At 32.9% G+C, this 19350-nt stretch overlaps 1 protein-coding gene across 5 annotated transcripts in view; it reads left to right on the forward strand.

Annotated features, from left to right (window-relative positions):
• Nucleotides 1-19350, forward strand: part of LOC18587138 (probable cyclic nucleotide-gated ion channel 20, chloroplastic) — a 37868-nt gene that overhangs the window by 7971 nt on the left and 10547 nt on the right. For 4 of the 5 annotated variants that reach the window (XM_007010822.2, XM_007010818.2, XM_007010821.2 and 1 more), the window contains 6 exons: nucleotides 1578-1769; nucleotides 3693-3791; nucleotides 5881-6018; nucleotides 6517-6765; nucleotides 9642-9890; nucleotides 11257-11402. In XM_007010822.2, the coding sequence (XP_007010884.2) occupies nucleotides 1578-1769; nucleotides 3693-3791; nucleotides 5881-6018; nucleotides 6517-6765; nucleotides 9642-9890; nucleotides 11257-11402 (1073 nt within the window). The remainder of the gene's footprint in view (nucleotides 1-1577; nucleotides 1770-3692; nucleotides 3792-5880; nucleotides 6019-6516; nucleotides 6766-9641; nucleotides 9891-11256; nucleotides 11403-19350) is intronic. The other variant, XM_007010825.2, reaches the window with a different exon arrangement.

Here is a 19350-nt window from a genome sequence, read left to right on the forward strand (position 1 = left end):
ATATCTCTTATACTAAAATGTTTTTATGTATTATAAACTTGTAGATTATGATAACAGTAAAAGTTATAATATATGCTAATAGTTTTCCCATCAGCCTTACTTTAAAATATTCGATACATAATGGTGCTTTTTTTAAAGGGTAAAAGTCTCACTTTATTAAGAATAAGAGGTCATAAAAGCTGCTATGCATGATGTATGGTCTCTATTTATTTGTTTATTATACACATAAAAGCACAGATATTAGTAAAACATTTGTCTTAGTGTAAACGAACATCAAATTTGATATATTCCTAAATTGTTAGTTTCTAAATTTTTTTTAATATTATTGACTTAACATTAATCTTCTCAAAATTAAATTTTAATTGGTTACAAACTTATAGTTCTATTCCGCTTTTTTCCTTGGCAGAGAATGGTTAAGATAGTTTTCATTTAGTTTGACTTCTTATCACTTTTTTCCTTAGAAAGGTCCAATTTTTAATTTTAATAATTTCAATTTTTCTTCGATTAAATAACCAAATTAAAATTCTCTCAAAATGTTCTAAAGGAAATTTACAAAGGCATCAAATTTGAAGGTATTTCTGAATTATGCTGTATAATTTTGATATTATTAAATTACACATTAATCTTATTTAAATTAATTTATTTAACTATAAACTCCTAATACCCTTTTACTTCTTTCTTGGTTGAGAATCGTTAAGAGAAATTTCTCTTATTACTTTTTTGCTTAGGAATAGCGACTTTTTAATTTGAGCAACTACTAGTTTTCTCAGATGAAATAAATCAAATTAAAATTTTTCTTGAAATGCTTAAAAAGAAACTTACTCAGCAAATCTGTTTTGATAAGAGAGTTGTAGTCATATTGAGTTGTTACAATTAAGAAAATGTTGAAATACTCTATATTATTAATTCCAATATTATTAAATCACTTATAAATTAAAGAAAAACACAATTCAATCATTTATACTTTGAGTTTTATATATTCAAAAATTCACATTTAAAATTGTAAATCTATAATTAGAAAAAGTACTAAAACACGAATAATTACGTACGTGACTATAATTATTAGTATGATGCTGAATGGAAGAATAACATTTAGATTGATCAAAATATACCTTTTCATTTAATTTACATTGTTAGAAACAATAAAATTATTAAATGGGTACTCAAATTTGGTTAATGACAAAAAGTTTAAGACTTTACCTGTTAAGTTATTACCGCTAGATTTTTCTTACTCTGAAATCATTATCTTATATATATGCATGTATGTGTTGCATTTTTATTAAAATCTTTGGAGAAAGGTACCCCTGGCTGCCTCCATTTCGCTTTGCCCCTTCTACAAATAATGCCACTTTTTTTCTTATATGACCAGAAAACGTACTGTAAGTTTTTTTTTTTTTTAAAGCAAATGTACTATAAGTTGTATCCATATATTTGTAAGAGTGTAATCCTGAGAGATTTTTGCTTGAAGATACAAGAAACAAGATATTGAAACATGAACCAATCAAGTCTTTATGACATCCAATTATTTGTTCCAAATACCATCATAACCATGCAGCTTTATTTTTGTTCATTTGCAGTTCCATAATGTTCTCTATGGGGATGCCAAAGGTTGGGCTAGGAGATTGATGTCTTTTCTGAGTTCTTATGTTCCCGGAGTTATGAATCCTCATGCTAAAGTTGTTCAGCAATGGAACCAATTTTTTGTCATTTCATGCTTGATGGCAGTTTTTATAGACCCATTGTTTTTCTTCTTGTTGTCTGTGCAGAAGGTCAGTTCATTTTCGTTTTTCTTCTTATTGCTTTCTTAATTACTACGATTACATATTCTTTTAAGACCTTTTCTTCTCTAGTTGGCCTCATTATCTTAAGGCTAGCAATTGGGTATTGTCTTTTGCAGCAATTTGGATTTACTTGTATTATTTGCTTTGATCTAACATATGGATTCTACAAGATATTGAATTTTTTGTTACAGACTTTTTTTGATCTTTTTAACATCAAGCATGCTATATCGAATTCTTAAATGGTGCTGGCCTCTTTAGACCTTTTACTTCTATTTACTCCTTTTTCCTCTTTCTTTATGGGCAGGGTGCTTGTTTTAGTTAAAAACATGTGATATAAAGTGTTGTTAAAAGTAGATGATATCAGTTATGTTTGTAGATAAGAATTCCTTACAAACTTTTTAATTAGTGAATGTGTTCTGCTTTTGGAGCTTTATTATTGTGCTAAGTGAGGGAATGAGGTTATGTGAATGGAATGTTGAAGTATACATGCGTGCTAATATTACCATGAGAGATTGTGGGTGGTACAAATTAAGGCAATAACAAGTCAGAATAAAGCCATTCTAGTTCCCTGATGAAGAAATTAGAGGGAGAAAGTGTGAGGGCAAATTAATGCTGCTGATGAGTAATGGGATGGCTTATTTTTAATGCGAGGGGTAGCTAATAGGGGATGTCTTTTGCATGCCTTTAACAATTGAAATAGAAAATTTTATCGGACTAAGGCATGGTGTAGTAGATGCAGTAAAGTGTTGTGCAAAATTTGGAGCAAGAATTTGCATTCAAAACTGAGGTGTGAAAGTATTTTTCTTTTTTTCTTCACTAACAATTTGATTGTTTGAACACAATAAGTGAAATCCCATGATGAGATAAAATGTCTAGAAAGGACATAGTGCTCAAAATTAACTGGGGTTTTTAACCTTTTCAACCCCAAATTGAACTTTCAGAACTCAAAAGTAGTAAATACCTGCTTTGCTTTTTGGTTGCGGTTGAGGTGTGTTCACTCCTAATATTACTTTGAGCCAAAACTGGATGTGTTTTTGGCGTTATGTTTGTGGTACTGAGAAACATTAGTGATCCCAAACTGAATGCTAAATGGGGCCTGATAATTTTGAGAATCTCTTACTAGAAGAAGAGATGGGGCTTAGATTTGGCCCATGATTTCATATGCAACAGGACACTGCTTAACCGGACCAGTGCCTGGCACTGGTCTTCTGCGATGAAAGATGTAAAACATACTGATTTAAAGGGACAGAAATGATGTGGAAAAGATATTCTTTCTGTTAACACACCCTTCTCTCAAAACATAAGTACAAGAAAAGTAGAGCCATCATCTGCAAAAGCTCTACATCAGAAAGTAATATGGTAGGCTTTTGTTAGAAAAGGATTGGCCTTTGAGGCAGTGAACTTCAGATTCCTAGCAAAGTACAGGTAAAAACTCTAGCAATCAGGGTCAGCCCTTATAAAGGAGGTCAACTAGGACAAGACCTTAGGTCTTAGTGCAACCTAAGCTGCAAAACTCATAATGTCTTATATCCAAAGTGTTAACTTGTCACATAATCTAACCAATTTTTATGTTTTGATGAAAAAAATTTAAAAATTTAGCACATTTTATCATGTTTTGATCAGATTTCCATGGTATTTTAACTTTTCATTACCTGCTCCTGATAACAATCAAGGTTCTCTTAATTTAAATCTCATCCATTTTCTCTTTTTGTCCTAAACATATTTCAAATATTATTTTCCGTAGTTAATTAATTAGTTATTGGAAAATTACATTATCTTTTCAATATATATTTTTCCTTTGCTAAAAAATAGTAGCGTACAATCTATAATTGTGTATTTGGCTTTCCTATTTCTACAAATGACATTGCTTCTTATGTAGTATGCTGTAAGCTATTCCGATTTTAAATGCAGGATAACAAGTGCATAGTTATTAACCAGCCTGCAACTAAAGCGTTTGTAGTTTTGAGAAGCATGACTGATTTTATATACCTGCTTAACATGCTCCTTCAGGTAGAGAGCTTCTTCTCCTCTTTTAAATCTTGCTTCTTCATTTTTAGTATCTCTCTCTCTCTCTCTCTCTCTCTCTCTCGTAGTTTCCAAAATGCTGAGATGGTAAATGAGAATATTTCTAATACGAAGTAACTCAAACATATCAGAGAAAGGGAAAAGAGACATATCGATAGAAGCATATTATCTCATCTAAATATATCAGATTAGACAATGTTGTAAAAACAGGATAACAGATGGGATGAAAATGGGCAACCAGAACCTGTTGGTGCCATATGATTGAGAAGAATATTCATCAAGAGTGAAAATGGATGGATAAGGAGTATTGAAAAGTGTTATGATAAAATGGTTTGGTTACACGTGTCTAGAAGGTGGTTTATGCATAATTCAGTTGGACAGGAAATTTAAAATCACATTAAAAATTTTTCATTGATTTTTTTTCTAATTTTTTGGGGTTTTCCTATTCCTTTCTCAAGAAACAAGTTGAAAAAGGTTTTTTACGTATAGTTTAACCAAAATTATGAGACTTAAAATTTCAAATTTGAACCATTTTATTGAAAAAATTGAAATAATCCGGACAAACAAATCAATTGTGCACCGCACACAAATATAAAAAAAAAATGCGGATTTTTAAAATATATTATTTCTCCTTTTAAGCTGAGTTTGGCCAAATGGAAAATATGAACTAGACGAAACTAAATTTCTTTCGAGTGGAATTTGAATTACATAAAATTGAAGCAAAAGTTGCTTATTGTTTCTTGGTTTAGATACTCTTTCTATACAATGATACAAGCCTAAGAGGAATGATAATGGTTCCCCAAAGTAGGCCTAAATTAGATTTATAGTCAACATGGATATGTACAAAATATTACGCAAAAATGCACATATATTTTCAGCACTCCATCTGTTCTAGATGATTCAAATTTTAAACATTTGAAATTTGGAAACTAATTAGCCAAAACAAGTGATTAGGAAAGAGATGGTACCATGATAGCAACTCTTCGTTCCTCTTGGTGAATGAAGTGAAAATGTATGCAATGTTGTTGGTCTACTCTTGAAAAGCATCATTATGTGCAATTTGAATTACTCTTGTTATCACAGAGTGAAATATGGTTAGGAATGTTATGCTCATATGCATAAGCTGCCAACAGAACCAGACCAGTTCTGCGGTGATATTTGACAAGTTTTGTTCTTGGCTTAACCACTAGAACAAACTACTTGCTTTTTTATCTTACAAAAAATTAAGGAATCACCCAAAAAGATACAATAACCAATCACAAACATCTATTAATCATTTCCTCTGCCCATTGAGAATAGATAAAAAAAATGAAGCATGAAGCTTAATTTAAGACATAACAAATCTTTATATACTGTTCTTTGCAAATATTTGAATATTTTAAGAACTACAACGATGTGTACTGTTCTAGCTGTTAAGAAACAAACTCAGAAAAAATGCACTGCATGATCAATAGCAAGTCATGTAACGATAACATAAATGAGATTACCAACCAATTATCCATGTTCTCAAATAAGATGTTCATTTTGGTAGCTGTTAAGTCAACATTCATGAACCATCCAAACAAAGTTGACATTCATTTTAAGAGGGCCATTTATAGTTGTATTATCAGTCAAGCAACTGAATTTGGAATATGATAAGAAGCATATAAAACTTAGCCCTAAGTGGAAAAATCCACTTCTATACCCAAAAAATATTGCAGCAGACCATTATCATTTGTCTTGGATTTTACCAAGATGGTTCTTACTATAGTAAGTACCAAAATATCTCCTGTTATTGTCATATCATCAACATAGAGGAGAAAAACAAAAAAGAAACAAAATCTCACTTATATTTATGAATGAATAATGTTGAATCATAAGGGCTTTGCATGAAACTTAAGTTAAGCACCACTGTACCATATTTCTCAAACCATGCATGTGGTGCCTAGTGAAGATTATATAATGCTCATTGAAGCTTACGAAATTGATTAATTTGGAAAGACAACTGTATATTTGTTTGTCATATTCAGAACTTTGGCTAAATCTCATTTCCTGTGCAAGTTTGACAAATATTTATTTGATTGTTCCCATGCAGTTCAGGTTGGCTTATATAGCTCCTGAGTCTAGAGTAGTTGGTGCTGGAGAGTTGGTTGACCATCCAAAGAAAATTGCTGTCAATTACCTTAGTAGATACTTTTTTCTTGACTTATTTGTGGTACTCCCACTACCTCAAGTAAGTTATTCTTGTCTCCCTCATGTATGACAATTTCATGTTTCTTGCAGTCCACTTGTGATAATCATATTATGTTTATTTCCTTTCTTTTACACATGTTTTTCTTATTCTGAATCAATCTCTGAGCTTGACTTCATTTTGTTGATATTCATGATTATTTCTTCCATGTTCAAGGTTATCCAAATTCACTTACCAAGTTATAATGTATATATCGCAAATTTTCTATCTTAAGGAGTTTTCTTTTAGCTCAAGTTTAACATCAGTAACGTAAACCATTTCTTTATCAGTTCTTATGCAGCTTGGGGTGTTTATTAGCAAAAAACTGCACGTCATCTACAATTACAATCTCTAGCTCACCAAAGTTTATCATAAAATGACTACTTCTATCTGATGCTCCATTTCCATATTCACCTTATCGTGCATTCTTTGTATTGATGGTAATTATCTTTTTTTTTTTTATCTGTTGTCATAAACTGTCTTTTCATGATTTCATTGCAGATCATGATATTGCTGGTCCTACCAAGATATTTGGGATCATCAGGAGCAAATTTTGCAAAAAATGTTTTACGTACAGCAATTCTTATTCAGTACCTTCCCAGATTGTATAGGTTTCTACCTTTCCTTGCTGGTCAGTCTCCAAGTAGCTTTATATTTGAGTCGGCATGGGCAAATTTTGTCATAAACCTTCTCACATTTATGCTGTCTGGCCATGTTGTTGGGTCATGCTGGTACCTCTTTGGATTACAGGTGGGCAACTGTTATTTTAACATTTAAAAACATTTCTTGTTCATTTTTATCCTTTCAGAAACTGTCTTGAAGTGGCATTTTGTGCATAAGATCACTGATAGGATAGGATGAGACAAAATTAATAAGCAAATTGCCTTTCTTTTAGCAGAAGCATAACAAAATGCTCCATCTTATCTTACATGTATACTCATAATTCGTTGCAGTACAAGTAATTCTTGTCTCTCCCCGAAAGTTAGGTAAACCAGTTCACTAACTATCTATAGGCTCATTGATTTAGTGGAATTCTCATTTTGCAAAAGTCTCTTTTTCAACTGCAGGAAATCATCCTCCTATATTGCTTGGTTAGTTCACACGATACTAGATTAGTATATAGCTACCTAGTTGGCATATATGATATTCCTCACATGTGAACGATCAAATTCAAGCTCTTGTAGTGTTTTAGTTGAACCAATTCACAGGTGGTATGAGCCATAGCTCTACTTTGATTCAGCACTCATAGTGGCTACAACTATTCACTTCTTACTTCGAAGACACTAAAGTACAATCAACACACAATAACGTGTAATAGACTTTCTTTCAGTAGGAGATTCTACCTAATCTTAATTAGAATAATCCTTAGTAAGCACCTTGAGTATTTGGATTATTTGGTTGTCTACATTCAAGCAGAAGGGAATGATTTTTCTTTCTGTGAGAATAGAAAGGTGAAATTTTAGTACTACCTAAACCTTGTGGTTACCTTTTTGTATTCATACTGAGAGTTATTAGCATTCAAAGACGATATTATCCTCACTACACATTACAACTTATAACACTCCCTCTCAAGCTGGTGCATATACATCATATGCTGCTGCTGATTAATCTGTATCTCACTCACCATGTTCGAATCTCATTGTGAAAAAGTCTCTCTAACTTGCAACAATCAACTCAATATGCTTAGTTTATTTGTGAGCAGTTGATTAGAAGCAACTTGTATAGCTGCTTGGTTGTCGCATATACAGATCCATAAGCTATGAATGTTTGAATCCAAGCTCTTCTAGTATGTGTCTTATTCAAGCCGAGTCACAAATATGAACCATTGCTTTCTAATTTTTCTCAGCACCCAATATTATGAGAACAATCTGCTTCTTACTCTTGCAAGACACTCAATTTTGACCAACACAGTCCTATATTTAGGCATCTAGCCTAATTTGCATCTAAATAACCCTCAACCAATGTATCAATGTGATTTTTTGAAGTAAACCATGCACTGGAGAACCCTAAAGATACCTCATAATGTGTATCCTTGCATCCAAATGGCTGGTTCGTGGGGCATGAAGAAACTAAGAACACCAATTGTATAAGAGATATCTGTTTGAGTTACTGTCAAATAGCCTAACTTACCAATTAATTTGCTAAATTGTTCTAGAAGAGATAGTACTCACCAAGATCCAGTTCAGGTTTAGTGTTTGCATCCATAGGAATATCTACAAGTTTTGATCCAACATCCCTGTCCTAGAAAGCAAATCAAATCATACTTTCTATGTGACAAAGATGATGCCAAACAAGGTCTAGCCATGTTGTTGCCCAAGAAGTACTCTTTTGTTCAAATATGTCGTTTGGAATTTACTCTGAGAACCACTTCAACCCTTTTATTCGAACACCATCATCGCTTGTGATAACAATATTTACGTAGACAATTAATTATACTTTACCTGCAGGAGTATAGTACTAGAAGATAGAATATTCTTTCTCTCCTATATGAAGACCTAAATAAAGCACTAACACACTAAATCTTCCAAATCAAGACCTGGGAGATTGATTTAACCATCCAAAGATTTCTTTAAACAACATACTAGACCTGATTCCCTTGAGCACCAAACCCTAGTGGTTACCCATGTAAACTTACTCTTCGAAGTCCCCCTCTCACAAATCCATTTATGATACCTAACAGATGCAACAACCTTTAAAATATCGTAGAAAGAGCAATAAATGAACTGGAGAAATTTTGGCAATAGTTGAAAGAGACTTTGAAGAATCAAAACCAGGCCTTTAGCGAGCAAACTAGCATTAAGTCTACTAATCCAAATGTCAGGATTTTCCTTGACTTGTACAGACCTATTAAAGCCAATCACCAACTTGCCATAGGCATCTGTGTAACTAGTCCAAACAGCTGAAAATGGTAACTCATCTCTTTGAAAGGTGTCTTAGGAAGAATTACAATGAACTTTTGCACAAGTCCGAAAAAATGCAAGAGTTCAGCTTTAGGACTGATAGACTTAAACTCTAATTTTAGGTTTCGTAAGAGTTTCAGAACTACCTCTCTTTGGTTTTGTGTTCGCTTGCATCAATAGCGATTGGCATAGCAGGATGCAACTGTTCATACACTTATTTCCAACTCGACATAATATTCCCCACTTGCAACTAAATTAATCTAAAGATAAATCATAATTGTGAGTCAGATTACTAAAACGAAGTAGTTTAGCATAAAGCAAACATCCTTTAGTGTGTTTACATTAGTATCATATAAGTAATATGTGGTTCCTTCCAGTTCCACAATATACTAAGCGTTTGAGTGTCTACTTGTATATCTATTTTAGTTTTGTATCTGATACCTGCCAGCAAATTTGCGTCCTCTTAGGATTTGAAATATAAATAGTTGTATACCTCTTTTGCTTCTGTAAATTTTTTATTTTATTGTATTAAACTGAATAACTTGGTGTAGCATATTCATCAGCTTTCTTTAGATCTTACATTATGAAGTGTGCATTGAGTTCTGCTTGTTTGATTTTCTTGGTTAATAGACAGAAGTTGAAATAGCTTTTGTTAATAAACGCATGAAAGATGATTGTGATTCTTTTATTTCTTTTTTGTCCCCCTTCTAACTTTCTCTTTACCAGAGGGTTAATCAATGTCTTCGAAATGCCTGCCATGACTCCAACATTTTAAATTGTGAGGAGTTTATAGATTGTGGATATGGGCATACTTCTAATCGTACTGAATTGCCAAGTTGGAAGAACAATGCAAATGCTTCTGCCTGTTTTTCAGAAGATGGATTTCCTTATGGAATATATATACAGACAGTCAATCTAACAACAGAACGAAGTATTATTACCAGATATGTATATTCATTGTTTTGGGGATTTCAGGTAATTCATTCACTCTATCATCATTTTGCCAATGTTAACTAAGTTGTACTTCTGTACTTTGTTACATGTTTGGCATTATTTAGTGGCAATAAGTTTAATTAAATAATAAGGATGTTTGGTTGTTCTTTTTGGCCTTTTCTTTAGATTTGTTTTCAAAAACAAAAAATAAATAATTTTTTCTGATATAAAAGCAAGTATATCTCTGAAGAGTTTAAAATTAAACATTTTAACATTTTTCAAGAGCAAAACACATGAATTTTCTTTTATGTGAATCAATTATGTTTGAATTATGTTGCGTTTTATCCATTAACTCATTTTTTATAAAAAATTTGATATATATATATATATATATATATCTTTTAACTATATGCTTTTGGTTTTTAGCAAATTTTGAGGAAGAAAAAAGTAAGTAAAAAGCAACAACAAAGTGAAGCCTTAGAAACTTGCTGCATAAGCTAGTGATAATTGAGAGAACACATCAAGGGCCACTTGCAAGGCTTAATTTAATGGGCCATGAGGAATATATATTAACACATGTTTTTGCCCATTATGTTATAATAGGTGCAGTACTAGAAAATTCGTTGAAACTTTCATATCCTCATAGTGGTTTGTTCTACTCATTATTCACATGTATTTTCTTTAGGTTTGCCCTTGTGACGTTAACCAACTCTTTAGTGAGGACTCCTTGTGTGAGTAAATCCAAGTTCATATCTCCAATTGATCTTTGTCTTCAAAAAAGTGTAACATTTCTCCATGCTAAGGTTCATCCTTGATATAATATTAGTCATTAAAATGTATTATTTTCTTGCTGGAAAACTATAAGTTAATTGGATGGGAGTTTAACCTCTAGTGAATGCTCTTGAAAAGGGTTGTTGACAAATTGCTAAGTAACTTTTAAAGCTACAATATACTACCTACATTTCCCTACAGTCATCCAAGTAATGTACTATGTTCTTCAAATGATTTGCCAAATTCTCTTGTGCAAAGTCCTATATTCTTTTTCTGCTTTCCCACAAATTTGCGAAACAATTCTATCCTTTGCATTCGTTTTTATCTTTCTTTCCCCCTTCCCTAGAGAATCTTGTTACTGATGAAACATAGAGTAGTGTTGTTTTCAATTTGTTTCCTTTCTACTGACCCATCTTCTGCGCTGCTTATGTGCTTAATGCTATCATAAATTCGCCTTTAAGTAATCAACTGAAGGTATTGAAATGGATAAATTCATTAATCTATCATGCGTGCAATTTTGTCTTTCTTCATTGATATATTGAGTTTGTTTGGTTAAATACTATGAGCATTTCTATCAACTAACAATACCTTTCATTGACCCTTTTTTTTTTTTTTTGGTTAATTCAATGTTATCAAGCAAATCAGTACTCTGGCTGGAAATCAAACTCCAAGCTATTTTGTTTGGGAAGTTCTTTTTACCATGGCCATTGTTGGACTGGGCCTCTTGCTTTTTGCTCTTCTGATTGGAAATATGCAGAACTTTCTCCAGGCACTTGGACGGAGGTATAACATTGCAACAAGATTGTTTTTCAAAATGCATTTTACATTCCCAAAGAAAGCAGAATTGTTGGTAAATTCTCATAAAGTTGCTCTCTAATGAACAGTAAAACATTCAGGCTTGTTAGAGTTCAATAAACCTACTCCTACAGGGACTTAAAAATTGGAAACCAAGGAAACACTTCAGAAAAATGAAATCTAGAAACAAATCCTTACCTCAAAATCTGCAATTCTCAGCAAATATGAACATTACAAATACCCCTAAAACTTCAAGCTGAAGAAGAGAGAATAAATAAAACTACAACTTTCTATCGTAAAATGAAAAAATAGCTTTATTACCCAGAAGAAAAAATCTATTATAGCTTAAGTAAGGTCCTAAATTGATTCACTATAAATAAAGCTTAGGCTTTCTCATATTCTTGGTATTCTTAATGTTGACTTAGCTTGACATCCTTATTTTCTGCAGCACCTACATACACTCTTTTTTTCTTTTCTTTTTTTTTTTTTCGTCAAATTGTTTTGCTAATCATTTATCTAATTACTTGGAAGTTTAAAGAGGAGCACTCTGCTTAGCAATTTGTTGCCGCTAAATATGCTTTGATGTTATGAAGGCCACAACTTTAGGCCAAGTCCTTGTTTCATGTGGTATCCATGATCTAGACATAAAGTTTAAGATTTGTTTGTTAATCCAAAAGTCCTAATGCCAAGCAAACTTGAGACGCTGTTAACTGTATCTTCATATTGCAATAAGCAATGCAAGAAACAAGATTTGGAGACATCCTAATACATTATGAAAATCAACGATCATCAATTTTTGCCTCAACATGACTTATGTAACAAGAAGTTGATACATGTCTTCATATTCATGTTCTTGTGAAAGAAATTTTTGGAACTTCTTAAAAGTTATTCTTAGTGCCTTAACCTTGACCTTGCCTAATTTTTACTGAATAAATGTTGTATTATTCAAGCTATGATTGATAGTTAGGGTACAAGGTGCTCATCACTTTCCTTTTATTCGGACTTGCATAAGCAGTATACCATTATGATTACAGATGCACTTAAGGAATAGGCTTGACCTTGCAAAATAGCTGATTGATCAACCACTATTTTGTTACATTCTTCTGCTATTAGACCATGTTATTACTAAGATGCCTGTTCTTTCTTCAATGTAACCCTTACATAGCGCATCATCATCAATGCCACCAATTATCACCAAAAATTACAATTAATGAAAAATATACCATGCCGGGGTCTTTTATCTGTGATTCTTTTATCTCTAACTTCTTTCTCTCTTTCTCTCTAACCAGCTTTTACTCCTCCATAAACTTTTGCTCTACACAATTTTAAATCTATTTTAACTTGTTTGTAATCTACTTTCAATAAGGAACTTGCTTAGGAATATATAAACTATAATAATCATAACATTGGGGTTAGATTTGATGGAATAGAAGCCTTTAGTTTGTGATTTCAATATGGAAAAACCATTGAATTGGAAGATGTAATGGCCATTCATGGAGTTTGATGACACGAACTCACCACTTCAATGCATTCTGAGCAAACACCATAATGACATTTTCTTGAAAAGGAGTGTCACATAGCTATCCTTATTGATGCAAATCTATGGTGTTTAAGTTTTTAGGCAAAAGAGAGGCTGTGTCCTATGTTGGGGAGAACAGCTAAATCTTGAGCTCAATGGAATTGCATCAATAGAACTGACTATATACATGTTGAACACCACTTGAACACAAATCTAGGTTGATGAGTTCTTAGGTCTTCCATTTATGTCCATGATAGACCCCATTTTTTATTGTTGCTTGAGAATCACGCCAGTTTGTAATCACTAACAATTTTCCCTCATTTACTTGTGATTTCTGGTAATTGATGTAAAACAAAAAGCTCGATGAAGTAAAAATGTCTAGGATTTTATTTAATTACTTTGTCGTATTTTCATGGGTTGTGTTGTAATCTCTAGTATTGAGGGTATTTTAGGTTTATATTTTGTATTTTGCATTTATGTTAAGGTTTAAGGCAATGTTTCAAAAACCGGACCAACAAATGACCCCGTTAGGCCTGGTGGTTCATGGTTCAACCGTCAGTCCAGAACTTGTCTTGGAAAAGTACAGACTAGGAGTGGAGCTTTAAAAGTTGAAAATTTTGGTTGTCCTTTCTAAGTTAACATGTCTATCAAAGCATACCTCTTTATTGTCTTTGACTTTTTAGCTTAATAAAGTGTCTTTCCACTGTCCCTTTTATTTTCCCATTTTTAGTTACTCAATTATTTATTTATTTGAATTTCTTGTCTTGCATTTTTTTGTTGAATTTGAGTGGATCTGAGAATTTTCTTTTATTGGTTTACTTCATCTGCAACTTTTGCTCATTTTCACAAAGTTTTGCATTAGATCTCTTCTTGTACATCCTCATCAAATAATCCTTTACAAATTTTTATTCTTTTCGTGCACTCTCAGTCTTTCTCCCTCAAGTCTCACTTTAATCTCAAGCTTACATTTTCTTCTTTGCTCTCTTCATTATATTAAGATGAAGATATATGATAAATAAATTGAAGATTTGTTATTATGAATGATATGGAGGCAGGCATGGTTAAAACTTCATTTTCCAAGCTTTTCATTTTTTATATATATATTTTTTGTTTTGATTTGATTCAATCAGATAGGTTGGTTTATATTATTTGAATTTCTTGGTTTTTGACCTTGTTTAGTCTCAAGGGGTTAACTGGACTAGAGGCCTCAACAATTCCTGATCCAAGTGGTAAATCCCTTAAGGTTTTTAAACATTGATCTAAGGGTTAGCTTATAAGGAACTGTGCTATTTCAGTTTATGGTAGCTTTTGGTTAGCATGAGTTACTGAGATTTGACTTGTGGATTACTTGTTGAGATTTTGGATGTTGAGCTTTTCATATTTGAAATTTTGATATTGGAACTATTGAGTTTAAGGTTAAAGATTTTGAAATTGAGATTTTGGATTGCTTTAGCGAGCAAGCAGAGCACAATAGAATCATTGTTTAAACACAAACCATAACAAGAGCTACTTTGTCAACAATATCCAAACATGTATTCTGCAAGTGCATAGATGAGGGATTAACTTACATGAATACAAGAGTTATTAAGTTTTGTAGTACCCAAACATAGCATAGTTACTTGGTTTTTTTTTTTTTATCAACTTAAAATTTAGTAAGCATGGTTTACATGAATAGAGCTTGAAATTCAATGGTTGGATTAAAAAATTTGTAACTTGTCTACAAAGATAGGGAAGGGTATAAAATTCAATTATTGTTACGCCAGTGTAACTTCATCCCTCCTTTACACACACACACACACACATGAGGACAGATCCACATATGCCGGTGTAAAACTAAGTTTTACACCCTTTCATATCTTGTTATACAATTTTTTACATTTCATTAATAAACCCATTGGATTTTTCTCTATTCACGTTAATCATGCATGCCAAATTTCAAGTTAATTGAAAATGTCTAATTATTTGTTGAATAACAATAATATTGCGCCATTAAATATATATTGAGAAGATAGTCTTCTTGATAGATGTTATATGGTTACTTGATTGACTTGAAAATTTATATGCACGATGGATACGAATAGTTGTTAGATCCAATGGTTGGTTTGTTGAAATATTAATTGTATATGAACTTATAGAATGGTGTTGAACTTGATTAGTTTTACGCCAATATATATATATATATATATATATATATATATATATATATATATGTGTGTGTGTGTGTGTGTGTGTGTGTGTGTACACACATACATATGTATGTGTATATGTATATATACATATGTATGTATATACATATATATAACAACATATCAACCAAACTATATTTGATTGAAATTTAAAATAATTAGCTATCCGTCCTAGCTCCACCTGCACAAATACAGCAAGCCATTTTGTTGCAACTAACCCTAAAACTTGTGAACAAAGAGTAAGAAGTATGTCTAATTCAAAAGTCAACTCTTTATCAATAAATAGTCATATGAAAATAGGATATCATACTTGCTTCGCGACCTATTACTTTGCACTTTTAGTCAAGTTGATACCATAACTCAAGTTTGACTTCACTAACATGAGTTTCAAAGCAACTCAAAACTCTATACATATAGCTATGAACTAGAGAATCAAAACAGGCTACCAAATGAGTTAACCAAAGCACAATGGTTTAAAGCCATAACTAGCATGCTATGCAAATAATCTCACTAAGTATTATTATTTTGAGTAGGAAAAACCTGGCCTATTTTTTTTCAACTCAATGTAGTGTAGCTCACTGAATCCAACTTTTAGAACACAGCCAAACCAAATGCCTTAAAACTCAACAAATCAGAATGACTACTAATGAGCATACCAATGACAACAAGCAAAACCAAATTAGTAGAAATTGCATTGTAAAAGAAAGATAAGGACTCAGATTTTGGGTGGATTGGCTTGGTAGACTGCATCTATGGTTGATAAGAAAGAAAGTTTCACTATAATCTAACTAGAACTTGAGATTACAAGAGATATGTGCTCAAATTTTGCAACAGTTGTGCCTCAAATACACCTAATGACTTTGTGTTGACAGCTTATCAATTTATTTTATTGACTATATTCCAAATTTGTAGGGGTTAGTTTAGGGATATTATTTTCTTTCTCTATTTTCCTCCTTTTGCTGGATTATTTTCTAATTTCTTGTTCTCTAATTTTTGGTAATTTACCAGATTTCAAGACCTAATTTAGATAGGTTTTCTTGTATATAATTAGCACCTAGTAATTCCAATAGAGACATCAGAGAATTTTGTCTCATTCTTTGTTTTCATGGTATTAGAGTCTCGGCTCCTCTGACCATTATTATTGGCCAAAGTAGCCATGGCGGATGCAACTTAAGAAGGTTCCTCAGAGGTGTCATCCTAACCTTCTAGAAATGTGTTTTCATATGTGATTCCTACTATCAGGGAAACCCATTCTCTCCAAATAACCCAACACAAACACAATGGGGCCAATTTCCTTAAATGTTCTCAGTCGATTATGCTAGTAATACGAGGCAAAGGAAAACTCGACTACTTAACGGGTACAAAGGCAACACCAAAGGAAGGAGCAGTAGGTCATTCAGCTTGGGAGTCAGAGAATTCCATGGTTATGGCATGGTTAATTAATTTCATGGAACCTAAGATTGGCAGGACTTATTTATTCTTCAAGACAGCAAAGGAGATATGGGATATGGCGCATGAAATGTACTTAGATCTAGAAAACTTAGCACAATGTTTTGAGGTTAGATCTGCCCTAAGAAACACAAAACAAGGTAATCTTTCAGTGACTAAGTGTTTCAATACTTTGACTTAGTTATGGCCGAAGATGGATATGTTTTATGAAACAAATTGGCATTGTCTTGAGGACAACTTAAAGTATAAGCAAATGCTTGAAAAAGAACGGGTATTTGATTTTCTTCATGGTTTAAGTAAGGAGTTAGATAAGGTACGAGGTCAAATTTTCGGAACAAAACTTTTCCAAACATTAAAGAGGCATTTGTAGAGGTGAGAAGGGAAGAGAGCAGGAAATGTGTTATGTTAGGAGTGACCACACAGGTCATTTTAGATAACTTGTCCCAAAGTTTTGCTCTTGTTTCAAAAAAACATGAACCTACAAATTCTGGTGATCAACATGGTAGTCGAAAAAAATGATAAAGCCTGGTGTGATCATTGCCAACATCCATATCACACTAGAGAAACTTGCTGGAAGATACATGGAAAACCAACAAATTGGAAGGCAAGTAAACAAGGTGAACAAAGAAGAGGTTTTCAAGCTGTTGCAAAGGAAAACAAGGCTAGAGGATCAGTTTTTAGCAAGGAACTGCTTGAACAACTATAAGTCTTTCTTGCCCAACATCGAACTGGTGCGTAAGTTCTAGCTTCAAATTGTTCTATAGCCCAAAAAGGTTATTATCCCTCTGCCTTGAGTGCAAATTCTAAGTCTAATGGCCCTTGGATTGTGGATTCAGGGGCTTGGGATCATATGACTGGATGCCATAGGTCTTTCTCTACCTATGCCTCATCTCGGGAAATTTCAAAATTAGTGTTGCTGATGGTGCTTTATCATATGTTGCTGGAAAAATATCTGTAAATTTGGCTAATATGACACTAGAATCTGTACTTCATGTCCCAAATTTAAAATGTAATCTAGTGTCTATTAGCAAATTGACAAATGATTTGAATTGTGTGACTAAGTTTTATCCATCATTTGGTGAGTTTCAAGATATACTATCAGGAAGGACAATTGGCAATGCTAAGATGCGTGACTGGCTGTACTACCTTGAGGATAATGGACAAGTGAATAAACAAGCTCTAGCTCTAAGTGATGAATTGACTCCTGTTTCCAATAAGATTATGTTATGGCATAATAGGTTAGGTCATCCTAGTTTTCCATATTTGAAAAACTTGTTTCCCTTGTTCAAGAATAAAGACATCAATTCTATTCGTTGTGAAACTTGTATATTTGCCAAACATAGTCGTACTTATCTAAATCAACCATACAAGTCATCTAAACCTTTTTAATTGATCCATAGTGATATTTGGGGTCCTTTAAGGGTAAATAATATTTCGGGAACCAAATGATTCATAACCTTTATTGATGACCATTCAAGAGCATGTTGGGTCTATCTTCTCAAAGAAAAATCAGATGCAACCACCATTTTCCAACAATTCCATAAAATGATCCAAAACAATTTGATACATCAATTCAAATTCTTCAAATAGATAATGGTCGAGAATATTTCCATTCAATTAGTGGCAATTACTTTGCAGAAAATGGAATTTTCAACCAAAGTTATTATATCAAAACCCTACAACAAAATGATATTGCTAAATGTAAAAATCACCATCTGTTGGAGACTGCACATGCGCTTATGTTCACAACTCATGTTCTTAAACAGTTTTGGGGTGAGGCAGTCCTAACTGCATCATACTTGATAACAGACTTGCATCTCGAGTCCTCCGATTGAAAACTCCTTTGAGTATCTTACTGGAAACCTATCCTCAAACTTGATTTTCACCTCCTTTTCCTTAAAAGTCTTTGGCTGCACTTTCTTTGTCCATAATACCAGAGCTACCCATGAAAAATTAGATCCTAAAGCTATAAAGTGTATCTTTGTTGGATATTCTCTTAGTCAAAAGGGATACAAATGCTATTGTTCAACCACAAAAAAAATATTTGTTTCCTTAGATGTCTCTTTCCTTGAAGATCAATCTTTCTACCCAAATCCTACTCTTCAAGGGGAGATATTGAGAGAAGGGAAGCTTTGGGATTGTCTTATTCCTTTTCTTGTAGTTGCTTACATATCTGAAATCACCTAGAAATAAAAATCCTCCAATTATAGCATCAACAGATTTTGGCTTGGAAACTGGGGAAGATCCAAATGGGCTTAGTCAACAACAATCAGAGCTTTGTGTTTATTCACAAAGAAATAAAAGCCTCAAGAAGTGCAAGCTTTCACTCATCAACCGTGTTGCCAAGAGTCCAATCAACAGGTAAATGCTGAAGCTGAAACTGAAAGTAAAATTATTGGTGCTGGTGATACTTCTAATTTGCCTCAAGTGGAGACTCAACTTAATGAGTTGGACATTCCAATAGCTTTCAAGAAATGGGTTACATCATGCACCCAACATCCAATTTTTAATTACTTATCTTATAGTCGATTGTCACAGCCATTCCGAGCTTTGACAGAAAAGGTTCAAAGGGGTGAGATTCCGAAAAATATTCAAGAAGCTTTTGAAAAAGCAGAATGGAGGGCTGCTGTACTTGAAGAAATGAGAGCCCTAAGAAGGAATGAAACTTGGGATGTAGTGGAATCACTTAAGGGTAAGAGTTCTATGGGGTGTAAATGGGTGTTTACCATTAACTATAAGTCAGATGGTGAAATAGAGAGACACAAGGCTTGTCTAGTTGCCA

This window comes from Theobroma cacao, chromosome 3, assembly GCF_000208745.1.
Source record: "Theobroma cacao cultivar B97-61/B2 chromosome 3, Criollo_cocoa_genome_V2, whole genome shotgun sequence".
NCBI classification, from domain to species: Eukaryota; Viridiplantae; Streptophyta; class Magnoliopsida; order Malvales; family Malvaceae; genus Theobroma; species Theobroma cacao.